Source organism: Somniosus microcephalus, unplaced genomic scaffold (assembly GCF_052327205.1).
Source record: "Somniosus microcephalus isolate GS21.2 unplaced genomic scaffold, FLI_Smic_1.0 unresolved_chr4, whole genome shotgun sequence".
NCBI classification, from domain to species: Eukaryota; Metazoa; Chordata; class Chondrichthyes; order Squaliformes; family Somniosidae; genus Somniosus; species Somniosus microcephalus.
In genome coordinates this window covers 49,100,715-49,113,735 of record NW_028225182.1, presented here as the reverse complement: position 1 = coordinate 49,113,735, position 13,021 = coordinate 49,100,715, and the positions used below count along the sequence as shown (strand labels likewise).

At 52.0% G+C, this 13,021-nt stretch overlaps 1 protein-coding gene across 1 annotated transcript in view; it reads right to left on the bottom strand.

The window, feature by feature from the left end:
- Positions 1 to 13,021, bottom strand: part of tnfsf12 (TNF superfamily member 12) — a 78,980-nt gene that overhangs the window by 7,651 nt on the left and 58,308 nt on the right. The window contains exons 3-4 of the mRNA XM_085977142.1: positions 10,800 to 10,844; positions 3,856 to 3,897 (exon numbers count right to left, since the gene is read on the bottom strand). Coding sequence (XP_085833268.1) covers positions 3,856 to 3,897; positions 10,800 to 10,844 — 87 coding nt within the window. The remainder of the gene's footprint in view (positions 1 to 3,855; positions 3,898 to 10,799; positions 10,845 to 13,021) is intronic.

The window sequence follows — 13,021 nt, the reverse complement described above, 5'->3', positions numbered from 1 at the left end:
CTGTGAGGAGGATGCCGAGAAACTCCAGTATGATTTGGACAGGCTGGGTGATTGGGCAGATGCATGGCAGATGCAATATAATGTGGATAAATGCGAGGTTATCCACTTTGATGGCAATAACAGGAAGGCAGAATATTATCTGAACGGCAATCGATTGGGAGAAGGGGAAGTGCAACGAGACCTGGGCGTCCTTGTGCACCAGTCGCTGAAGGTAAGCATGCAGGTGCAGCAGGCGGTTAGGAAGGCAAATGGTATGTTGGCCTTCATAGCGAGAGGGTTCGAGTACAGGAACAAGGATGTCTTGCTGCAGTTGTACAGGGCCTTGGTGAGACCACACCTTGAGTATTGTGTGCAGTTTTGGTCGCCTTATCTGAGAAAGGATGTTTTTGCCATGGAGGGAGTGCAGCGAAGATTCACCGGACTGATACCTGGGATGGCAGGAATGACGTATGAGGAGAGATTGGGTCGATTGGGTTTATACTCGCTGGAGTTTAGAAGAATGAGAGAGGATCACATTGAAACTTATAAAATTCTAACAGGACTGGACAGACTAGATGCAGGAAGGATGTTCCCAATGGCCGGGGAGTCCAGAACCAGGGGTCATAGTCTAAGGATAAGGGGTAAGCCATTTAGGACAGAAATGAGGAGGAATTTCTTCACCCAGAGAGTGGTGAACCTGTGGAATTCTCTACCACAGAAGGCAGTTGAGGCCAATTCATTAAATATATTCAAGAAGGAGTTGGATATATTTCTTAAGGCTAAAGGGATCAAGGGATATGGGGAGAAGGCAGGGACAGGGTACTGAATTTGGATGATCAGCCATGATCTCATTAAATGGCGGAGCAGGCTCGAGGGGCTGAATGGCCGACTCCTGCTCCTATCTTCTATGTTTCTATGTTTCTATGAGACGCTAAACCGAGGCCCCGTCTGCTCTCTCAGGTGGACGTAAAAGATCCCACGGGCACTGTTTCGAGGAAGAGCAGGGGAGTTCTCCCCAGTGTCCTGGGGCCAATATATTTATCCCTCAACCAACATAACAATAGCAGATGATCTGGTCGTTATCACGTTGCTGTTTGTGGGAACTTGCTGTGTGCAAATAGGCTACCGCATTTCCCACATTACAACAGTGACTACACTTCAAAAAAAAGCACTTCATTGGCTGGAAAGCGCTTGGGGACGTCCTGAGTGCCTGAAAGACGTGATATAAAAGGCAAGTTGCCGTTGTTGGGTGCCTGAGGGCTGCAGTTCTCGGCCTGGCCACTAGATGGAAGCTTTCACTGGACAATCCCAGCCGACGGAACGTACGGTTCATTGGTTCCAATTAGTCCTTGGTTTTGAATGTAGTTATTAATATCGCCCTCAAGAGGGGTGCAGAGGCAGTGATTCCAGGCACGCTGCAATTTGTTGAATCACGAGGAACGTGGCCGTATGTCAAACACAGAGCCTGCGGGGAGTGGGGTGGCGGGGGGCAAGAGTCTGGCCGGGATTTATTTCTTATTCGTTCACGGGATGTTGGCGTTGCTGGTAAGGCCCAGCATTTATTGCCCATCCCTAGTCGCCCTTGAGAAGGTGGTGGTGAGCCGCCTTCTTGAACCGCTGCAGTCCGTGTGGTGAAGGTGCTCCCACAGCGCTGTTAGGGAGGGAGTTCCAGGATTTTGACCCAGCGACGATGAAGGAACGGCTGATATATTTCCAAGTCAGGATGGTGTGTGACTTGGAGGGGAACTTTGAGGTGGTGGTGTTCCCGTGTGCCTGCTGCCCTTGTCCTTCTAGGTGGAAGAGGTCGAGGGTTTGGGAGGTGCTGCCGAAGAAGCCTTGGCGAGTTGCTGCAGTGCATCTTGTAGACGGTCCACACTGCAGACACGGTGCGCCGGTGGTGGATGGAGTGGATGTTTAAGGTGGTGGATGGGGTGCCAATCAAGTGGGCTGCTTTGTCCTGGATGGTGTCGAGCTTCTTGAGTGTTGTTGGAGCTGCATTCATCCAGACAACTGGAGAGTATTCCATCACACTCCTTACTTGTGCCTTGTAGATGGTGGAAAGGTTTGGGGGAGTCGGGAATCAGGGAGCGCTGCGGGGAGTGGCGAAAATCGCAAGGTATAAATAATCGCACGCTGCTGGCTGGGAGGTGGCAGATCCTCCACGGGTGACAGGACGTGACTGTGAGCTGCTGAAAACTGGAGCCTCACCTCATCACATCTGTCGGGATGTCCCGATGCATGCTCGGCAATGAATAGCTTTTGAAGAACACAGACTTTGTTCCTTAGGAAACAAAGAAAGATTTGCATTTCTCCAGCGCCTTTCACAACCTCAGGACGTCCCAAAGAGCTTTACAGCCAATGAAGTACTTCATGAAGTGGAGTCACTGTTGTAATGTGGAAAACGCAGCAGCCAATTTGCGCACAGCAAGCTCCCACAAACAGCAATGTGATAATGACCAGATCATCTGTTTGTGATGTTGATTGAGGGATAAATATTGGCCCCAGGACACTGGGGAGAACGCCCCCTGCTCTTCGAAATAGTGGCCGTGGGATCATTTGCGTCCACCTGAGAGAGCAGACGGGGCCTCGGTTTAACATCTCATCCGAAAGGCAGCACCTCTGACAGTGCGGTGCTCCCTCAGTACTGCCCCTCCGACAGTGCGGCGCTCCCTCAGTACTGCCCCTCCGACAGTGCGGCGCTCCCTCAGTACTGCCCCTCCGACAGTGCGGTGCTCCCTCAGTACTGCCCCTCCGACAGTGCGGTGCTCCCTCAGTACTGCCCCTCCGACAGTGCGGTGCTCCCTCAGTACTGCCCCTCCGACAGTGCGGTGCTCCCTCAGTACTGCCCCTCCGACAGTGCGGCGCTCCCTCAGTACTGCCCCTCCGACAGTGCGGTGCTCCCTCAGTACTGCCCCTCCGACAGTGCGGTGCTCCCTCAGTACTGCCCCTCCGACAGTGCGGTGCTCCCTCAGTACTGCCCCTCCGACAGTGCGGCGCTCCCTCAGTACTGCCCCTCCGACAGTGCGGTGCTCCCTCAGTACTGCCCCTCCGACAGTGCGGCGCTCCCTCAGTACTGCCCCTCCGACAGTGCGGCGCTCCCTCAGTACTGCCCCTCCGACAGTGCAGCACACCCTCAGTACTGCCCCTCCGACAGTGCGGCGCTCCCTCAGTACTGCCCCTCCGACAGTGCGGCCCTCCCTCAGTACTGCCCCTCCGACAGTGCAGCACTCCCTCAGTACTGCCCCTCCGACAGTGCGGCGCTCCCTCAGTACTGCCCCTCCGACAGTGCGGCGCTCCCTCAGTACTGTCCCTCTGACAGTGCGGCGCTCCCTCAGTACTGCCCCTCCGACAGTGTGGCGCTCCCTCAGTACTGCCCCTCCGACAGTGCGGTACTCCCTCAGTACTGCCCCTCCGACAGTGCGGTGCTCCCTCAGTACTGCCCCTCCGACAGTGTGGCGCTCCCTCAGTACTGCCCCTCCGACAGTGCAGCACACCCTCAGTACTGCCCCTCCGACAGTGCGGCACTCCCTCAGTACTGCACTGGGAGTGTCAGCCTGGATTTTGTGCTCGAGTCTCTGGGGCGGAGCTCGAAACCACGACCTTCTAACTCAGAGGTGAAGGTGCTGCCCACTGAGCAGAAACAAAATGGTTTACAGCAATGGAAGCGGTAACCGGGCCGAGTGCAAAATGGTGGCTGATTGGCGATTGCTCGTTTTGTTCCAATGTCGAAGAGGGGTTTGTTGCCAGTTTTCTGTCTGTGGTAACAGGGTGAGGAAGGAAACTTTCAGCGAACTGAATCCGAATGATTGAAAGCCGGCTTGCAGAGTGGAATCCAAAAGAGACCACAGCACTACTGCAACATAAATATTTACCTACCCTTTTCAACTATATATATCCCTTCATCAGTGTTGGGCATCACTGCAAGAAAAACACAACAGCAATTACTAAAGATATTTGTCGATTTTTACCTCTTCTCCACAGACACTGACTCTCACTGGGGTACAGTTCCACAGACACGGACTCTCACTGGGGTACAGTTCCACAGACACTGACTCTCACTGGGGTACAGTTCCACAGACACTGACTCTCACTGTGGTACAGTTCCACAGACACTGACTCTCACTGGGGTACAGTTCCACAGATGCTGACTCTCACTGGGGTTCAGTTCCACAGACACTGACTCTCACTGGGGTACAGTTCCACAGACACTGACTCTCACTGGGGTACAGTTCCACAGACACTGACTCTCACTGGGGTACAGTCCCACAGACACTGACTCTCACTGGGGTACAGTTCCACAGACACTGACTCTCACTGGGGTACAGTTCCACAGACACTGACTCTCACTGGGGTACAGTTCCACAGACACTGACTCTCACTGGGGTACAGTTCCACAGACACTGACTCTCACTGGGGTACGGTTCCACAGACACTGACTCTCACTGGGGTACGGTCCCACAGACACTGACTCTCACTGGGGTACGGTTCCACAGACACTGACTCTCACTGGGGTACAGTCCCACAGACACTGACTGTCACTGGGGTACGGTTCCACAGACACTGACTCTCACTGGGGTACAGTTCCACAGACACTGACTCTCACTGGGGTACAGTTCCACAGACACTGACTCTCACTGGGGTACAGTTCCACAGACACTGACTCTCACTGGGGTACAGTTCCACAGACACTGACTCTCACTGGGGTACAGTTCCACAGACACCGACTCTCACTGGGGTACAGTTCCACAGACACTGACTCTCACTGGGGTACAGTTCCACAGACACTGACTCTCATTGGGGTACAGTTCCTCAGACACTGACTCTCACTGGGGTACAGTTCCACAGGCACTGACTCTCACTGGGGTACAGTTCCACAGACACTGACTCTCACTGGGGTACAGTTCCACAGACACTGATTCTCACTGGGGTACAGTTCCACAGACACTGACTCTCACTGGGGTACAGTTCCACAGACACTGACTCTCACTGGGGTACAGTTCCACAGACACTGACTCTCACTGGGGTACAGTTCCACAGACACTGACTCTCACTGGGGTACAGTTCCACAGACACTGACTCTCACTGGGGTACAGTTCCACAGACACTGACTCTCACTGGGGTACAGTTCCACAGACACTGACTCTCACTGGGGTACAGTTCCACAGACACTGACTCTCACTGGGGTACAGTTCCACAGACACTGACTCTCACTGGGGTACAGTTCCACAGACACTGACTCTCACTGGGGTACAGTTCCACAGACACTGACTCTCACTGGGGTACAGTTCCACAGACACTGACTCTCACTGGGGTACAGTTCCACAGACACTGACTCTCACTGGGGTACAGTGCCAAAGACACTGACTCTCACTGGGGTACAGTTCCACAGACACTGACTCTCACTGGGGTACAGTTCCACAGACATTGACTCTCACTGGGGTACAGTTCCACAGACACTGACTCTCACTGGGGTACAGTTCCACAGACACTGACTCTCACTGGGGTACAGTTCCACAGACACTGACTCTCACAGGGGTACAGTTCCACAGACACTGACTCCCACTGGGGTACAGTTCCACAGACACTGACTCTCACTGGGGTACAGTTCCACAGACACTGACTCTCACTGGGGTACAGTTCCACAGACACTGACTCTCACTGGGGTACAGTTCCACAGACACTGACTCTCACTGGGGTTCAGTTCCACAGACACTGACTCTCACTGGGGTACAGTTCCACAGACACTGACTCTCACTGGGGTACAGTTCACTGACTCTCACTGGGGTACAGTTCCACAGACACTGACTCTCACGGGTACTGTTCCACAGACACTGACTCTCACTGGGGTACAGTTCCACAGACACTGACTCTCACTGGGGTACAGTTCCACAGACAATGACTCTCACTGGGGTACAGTTCCACAGACACTGACTCTCACTGGGGTACAGTTCCACAGACACTGACTCTCACTGGGGTACAGTTCCACAGACACTGACTCTCACTGGGGTACAGTTCCACAGACACTGACTCTCACTGGGGTTCAGTTCCACAGACACTGACTCTCACTGGGGTACAGTTCCACAGACACTGACTCTCACTGGGGTTCAGTTCCACAGACACTGACTCTCACTGGGGTTCAGTTCCACAGACACTGACTCTCACTGGGGTACAGTTCCACAGACACTGACTCTCACTGGGGTACAGTTCCACAGACACTGACTCTCACTGGGGTACAGTTCCACAGACACTGACTCTCACTGGGGTACAGTTCCACAGACACTGACTCTCACTGGGGTACAGTTCCACAGACACTGACTCTCACTGGGGTACAGTTCCACAGACACTGACTCTCACTGGGGTACAGTTCCACAGACACTGACTCTCACTGGGGTATAGTTCCACAGACACTGACTCTCACTCGGGTACAGTTCCACAGACACTGACTCTCACTGGGGTACAGTTCCACAGACACTGACTCTCACTGGGGTACAGTTCCACAGACACTGACTCTCACTGGGGTACAGTCCCACAGACACTGACTCTCACTGGGGTACAGTTCCACAGACACTGACTCTCACTGGGGTACAGTTCCACAGACACTGACTCTCGCTGGGGTACAGTTCCACAGACACTGACTCTCACTGGGGTACAGTTCCACAGACTCTGACTCTCACTGGGGTACAGTTCCACAGACACTGACTCTCACTGGGGTACAGTTCCACAGACACTGACTCTCACTGGGGTACAGTTCCACAGACACTGACTCTCACTGGGGTACAGTTCCACAGACACTGACTCTCACTGGGGTACAGTTCCACAGACACTGACTCCCACTGGGGTACAGTTCCACAGACACTGACTCTCTCTGGGGTACAGTTCCACAGACACTGACTCTCACTGGGGTACAGTTCCACAGACACTGACTCTCACTGGGGTACAGTTCCACAGACACTGACTCTCACTGGGGTTCAGTTCCACAGACACTGACTCTCACTGGGGTACAGTTCCACAGACACTGACTCTCACTGGGGTACAGTTCACTGACTCTCACTGGGGTACAGTTCCACAGACACTGACTCTCACGGGTACTGTTCCACAGACACTGACTCTCACTGGGGTACAGTTCCACAGACACTGACTCTCACTGGGGTACAGTTCCACAGACAATGACTCTCACTGGGGTACAGTTCCACAGACACTGACTCTCACTGGGGTACAGTTCCACAGACACTGACTCTCACTGGGGTACAGTTCCACAGACACTGACTCTCACTGGGGTACAGTTCCACAGACACTGACTCTCACTGGGGTTCAGTTCCACAGACACTGACTCTCACTGGGGTTCAGTTCCACAGACACTGACTCTCACTGGGGTACAGTTCCACAGACACTGACTCTCACTGGGGTACAGTTCCACAGACACTGACTCTCGCTGGGGTACAGTTCCACAGACACTGACTCTCACTGTGGTACAGTTCCACAGGCAATGACTCTCACTGGGGTACAGTTCCACAGACACTGACTCTCACTGGGGTACAGTTCCACAGGCACTGACTCTCACTGGGGTACAGTTCCACAGACACTGACTCTCACTGGGGTACAGTTCCACAGACACTGACTCTCACTGGGGTACAGTTCCACAGACACTGACTCTCACTGGGGTACAGTCCCACAGACACTGACTCTCACTGGGGTACAGTTCCACAGACACTGACTCTCACTGGGGTACAGTTCCACAGACACTGACTCTCGCTGGGGTACAGTTCCACAGACACTGACTCTCACTGGGGTACAGTTCCACAGACTCTGACTCTCACTGGGGTACAGTTCCACACACACTGACTCTCACTGGGGTACAGTTCCACAGACACTGACTGTCACTGGGGTACAGTTCCACAGACACTGACTCTCACTGGGGAACAGTTCCACAGACAATGACTCTCACTGGGGTACAGTTCCACACACACTGACTCTCACTGGGGTACAGTTCCACAGACACTGACTCTCACTGGGGTACAGTTCACTGACTCTCACTGGGGTACAGTTCCACAGACACTGACTCTCACTGGGGTACAGTTCCACAGACACTGACTCTCACTGGGGGACAGTTCCACAGACACTGACTCTCACTGGGGTACAGTTCCACAGACACTGACTCTCACTGGGGTACAGTTCCACAGACACTGACTCTCACTGGGGTACAGTTCCACAGACACTGACTCTCACTCAGGTACAGTTCCAGAGACACTGACTCTCACTGGGGTACAGTTCCACAGACACTGACTCTCACTGGGGTACAGTTCCACAGACACTGACTCTCACTGGGGTACAGTTCCACAGACACTGACTCTCACTGGGGTACAGTTCCACAGACACTGACTCTCACTGGGGTACAGTTCCACAGACACTGACTCTCACTGGGGTACAGTTCTACAGACACTGACTCTCACTGGGGTACGGTTCCACAGACACTGACTCTCACTGGGGTACAGTTCCACAGACACTGACTCTCACTGTGGTACAGTTCCACAGACACTGACTCTCACTGGGGTACAGTTCCACAGACACTGACTCTCACTGAGGTACAGTTCCACAGACACTGACTCTCACTGGGGTACAGTTCCACAGACACTGACTCTCACTGGGGTACAGTTCCACAGACACTGACTCTCACTGGGGTACAGTTCCACAGACACTGCCTCTCACTGGGGTACAGTTCCACAGACACTGACTCTCACTGGGGTTCAGTTCCACAGACACTGACTCTCACTGGGGTTCAGTTCCACACACACTGACTCACACTGGAGTACAGTTCCACAGACACTGACTCTCACTGGGGGACAGTTCCACAGACACTGACTCTCACTGGGGGACAGTTCCACACACACTGACTCACACTGGGGTACAGTTCCACAGACACTGACTCTCACTGGGGTACAGTTCCACAGACACTGACTCTCACTGGGGTACAGTTCCACAGACACTGACTCTCACTGTGGTACAGTTCCACAGACACTGACTCTCACTGGGGTACAGTTCCACAGACACTGACTCTCACTGGGGTACAGTTCCACAGACACTGACTCTCACTGGGGTACAGTTCCACAGACACTGACTCTCACTGGGGTACAGTTCCACAGACACTGACTCTCACTGGGGTACAGTTTCACAGACACTGCCTCTCACTGGGGTACAGTTCCACAGACACTGACTCTCACTGGGGTTCAGTTCCACACACACTGACTCACACTGGGGTACAGTTCCACAGACACTGACTCTCACTGGGGGACAGTTCCACAGACACTGACTCTCACTGGGGGACAGTTCCACACACACTGACTCACACTGGGGTGCAGTTCCACAGACACTGACTCTCACTGGGGTACAGTTCCACAGACACTGACTCTCACTGGGGTACAGTTCCACAGACACTGACTCTCACTGGGGTACAGTTCCACAGACACTGACTCTCACTGGGGTACAGTTCCACAGACATTGACTCTCACTGGGGTACAGTTCCACACACACTGACTCTCACTGGGGTACAGTTCCACAGACACTGACTCTCACTGGGGTACAGTTCCACAGACACTGACTCTCACTGGGGTACAGTTCCACAGACACTGACTCTCACTGGGGTACAGTTCCACAGACACTGACTCTCACTGGGGTACAGTTCCACAGACACTGACTCTCACTGGGGTACAGTTCCACAGACACTGACTCTCACTGGGGTACAGTTCCACAGACACTGACTCTCACTGGGGTACAGTTCCACAGACACTGACTCTCACTGGGGTACAGTTCCACAGACACTGACTCTCACTCGGGTACAGTTCCACAGACACTGACTCTCACTGGGGTACAGTTCCACAGACACTGACTCTCACTGGGGTACAGTTCCACAGACACTGACTCTCACTGGGGTACAGTTCCACACACACTGACTCTCACTGGGGTACAGTTCCACAGACACTGATACTCACTGGGGTACAGTTCCACAGACACTGACTCTCACTGGGGTACAGTTCCACAGACACTGACTCTCACTGGGGTACAGTTCCACACACACTGACTCTCACTGGGGTACAGTTCCACAGACACTGACTCTCACTGGGGTACAGTTCCACAGACACTGACTCTCACTGGGGTACAGTTCCACAGACACTGACTCTCACTCGGGTACAGTTCCACAGACACTGACTCTCACTGGGGTACAGCTCCACAGGCACTGACTCTCACTGGGGTACAGTTCCACAGACACTGACTCTCACTCGGGTACAGTTCCACTGCGCTGTTAAAAAACGATGAAGTTAATAACGTGGAAGAAGTAGGTGATTTTGCCGAGAGTGAGACCGAGTTACCAAATGAATTATCGGGGAGGCTATATCAGGAAGCAATATAAACGGGGTCTACGGGCAATCACGTAACTTCTGGAGGGAGAAGGGACATGGAAATTTGATGAGAATTTGAGGGATATGAGGAGTTTGGGATTGAGGGATATGGGGAGTTGATGGGATTGAGGGATATGGGGAATCGGTGGGATTGAGGGGTATGGGGAGTTGATGGGATTGAGGGATATGGGGAATCGGTGGGATTGTGGGATATGGGGAATTGGTGGGATTGAGGGATATGGGGAATCGGTGGGATTGAGGGATATGGGGAATCGGTGGGATTGAGGGATATGGGGAGTCGGTGAGCAGTGGGGGTGAACTATCAACCCTTCCTGTCTGACTAAACAGCAAACACCATAGGTCGGACGTCCGTGAGGGCTGGGCGGGAGTTGAGAGCCCCTCCCCATTAGTAAGTGCAGACATTACCTTCGAAATGAGCAGCGAAGGGCGGCTTGCTCTTTGTTCCGGAAACTGTTAGAGAAAGAGAATCAGAAATCGTTACCATCGTGAACAGGAATAAATCTGAGCAGGTCCACGCTGGGCCTTTGTCTGCTGGGGAGAGGGCTGGGACAGTGGCGGCTCGGTAATGTGAGCATTAAACTATGTGACAAAAAGGCAGACATCTCTCGGGACGTCGCAATGCTTGCCCGGCCACAGACACTGCCGTTCTGTAGGCAAACACAGAACTTGCATTTCTCCAGCTCCTTTCACCACCTCAGGACGTCTCAAAGTGCTTTACAGCCAATGAAGTACTTTTGAAGTGTGGTCACTGTTGTAATGTAGGAAATGCAGCAGCCAATTTGCGCACAGCAAGCTCCCACAAGCAGCAATGTGATAATTGTTAAGTATGTGTATTGTATTGAACAATTAACACAAAGACTTAAACGTATAACTCAAACAGGTCTTTACTGGTTGGAGGTAGGGACTACACGTAGGTCTTTACTTCATGCCCACAGGCGGGAACTGAGGGGAGATCAGTACCCACAGTACTATTTATACCCCTATGGCCAGGAGTGGTACTGCGTATCACTACGCCCTACAAGTAGTGCAGTCCTGTCCATAGGTTCAAAGTAGCACACATATTACATACACAACATTCCTCCCTTCTTAGCTTTACAGTCATCTCCCCATTTAACATAACGTAATAACATATATACATATATAACTTCAGGTTTACATAACAGAATAACATAGATACATAGATAACTTCATGTCAAAACAGATCACAGATTCAGTCTCTGCGGAAAACAGTTCACAGATTCAATCTCTGTGGTGTAGTCGGTTCACGTTGCTGGAGTGACTCATTCAATAGTCCTTCCATGGATTTAACAGCTTGAACTTCCGAACTGATTTGGCTCCGTTCGGAGGGACCACGTGTGTGATCTGGTTGGGGTGATAATGGTTCAGATGGTTATCATCTTCTGCTTCGTCTTTTCCTTTTCTGCTTCTTAGAGACTCTCTGGGCTCCCCTGTCAGCTGCCAGCTGTAGCGCCACCATCTCCCTATGTTCCTTAGACTTTAAGTGATTCATCCTGATTTCTGCACTTTGGGAGTTTTCATCACAAGCTGGGCAGACCAGGTCACTATAATATTCAGTGTCACTCAATAGGTCATGGTAATATTCGGTGTCGTCCTGATCTAGGCCAGCGAGAGGGTCTTCTATTTCCTCCATACCCAGCTGGGCGTTAGCCAGCTTTTGTTCCAAGTCCAGACATCTTTCCTGAAGAGACTTCTTCATGCGTACCTCTTCATCCAGCTTTTTCTGGGCTTTCAGCAAGTCGTTTACTAATGACCTCATTTGAGATTTTACTACTTCAACTTCTTTTGGAGGTTGATTGATCGGACTATTCAATCCCTCTACCGTAGCAGCTGTTTCAGCGGTCTGTTGTTCTACGTTGACGTGAGTCAGCGTACTTTTGGCATCCAAGGGCTGCTCTGTTGCAGTCATCTCAGTCTGTGTTGCCACCTCAGCTCTTCCAATAACCTTTGAGAGCTCCGAACCCCTTTCGTTTGAATACTGAAGTTCGTGTTCAAGTTTTTCCCATTTCAGAGTCCTGTCCTTCAGCATATGCAGGAGTTGGCTGACCGTTAACTCCTCTGACATCAAACGTTTTGTGTGCTCCTGCTCCATTTGCTCCAGCAGCTGCTTCTGTTGTCTTTCCAGATGTTCCCACTCTATATCAAAGAACTCTTTCGTCGCATTCATCTCTTGCTCAAAACGGCGAATCATTTGTTCTAATTGCTGTTGCAGTTTGAAATGGAATTGAGTTCGAGCCCGGTGTCCCTCAGAAATGTGCATGTCAGTAGACTGGACAGACTCAGAATTCTCTATCTCAGTGGAATTCTGTGCTGAAACTTTGTCTTTTGCACACGGGTTGGTCTTACCATCATCAGTTCCAGAGTCTGGGTTGATTATGTTCACCGAGTTCTCACTCGTTATTGTTTGTAGGAAATGCCAGTCGATATTCATTTTCCTAATCCACTCCCGTCCTAGTAGTGGAGGACCTCCTTCAGATAGCACATATAAGTCCATTATTTGACTTTGTTTGCCCTTGTGGACCACTGTGACCTCAATTTTCCCGATGGGGTACACTCTTTGCCCCGTGTATGTTTTCAATATGAGCTCCGTATCCTGTAGGGGAATATGT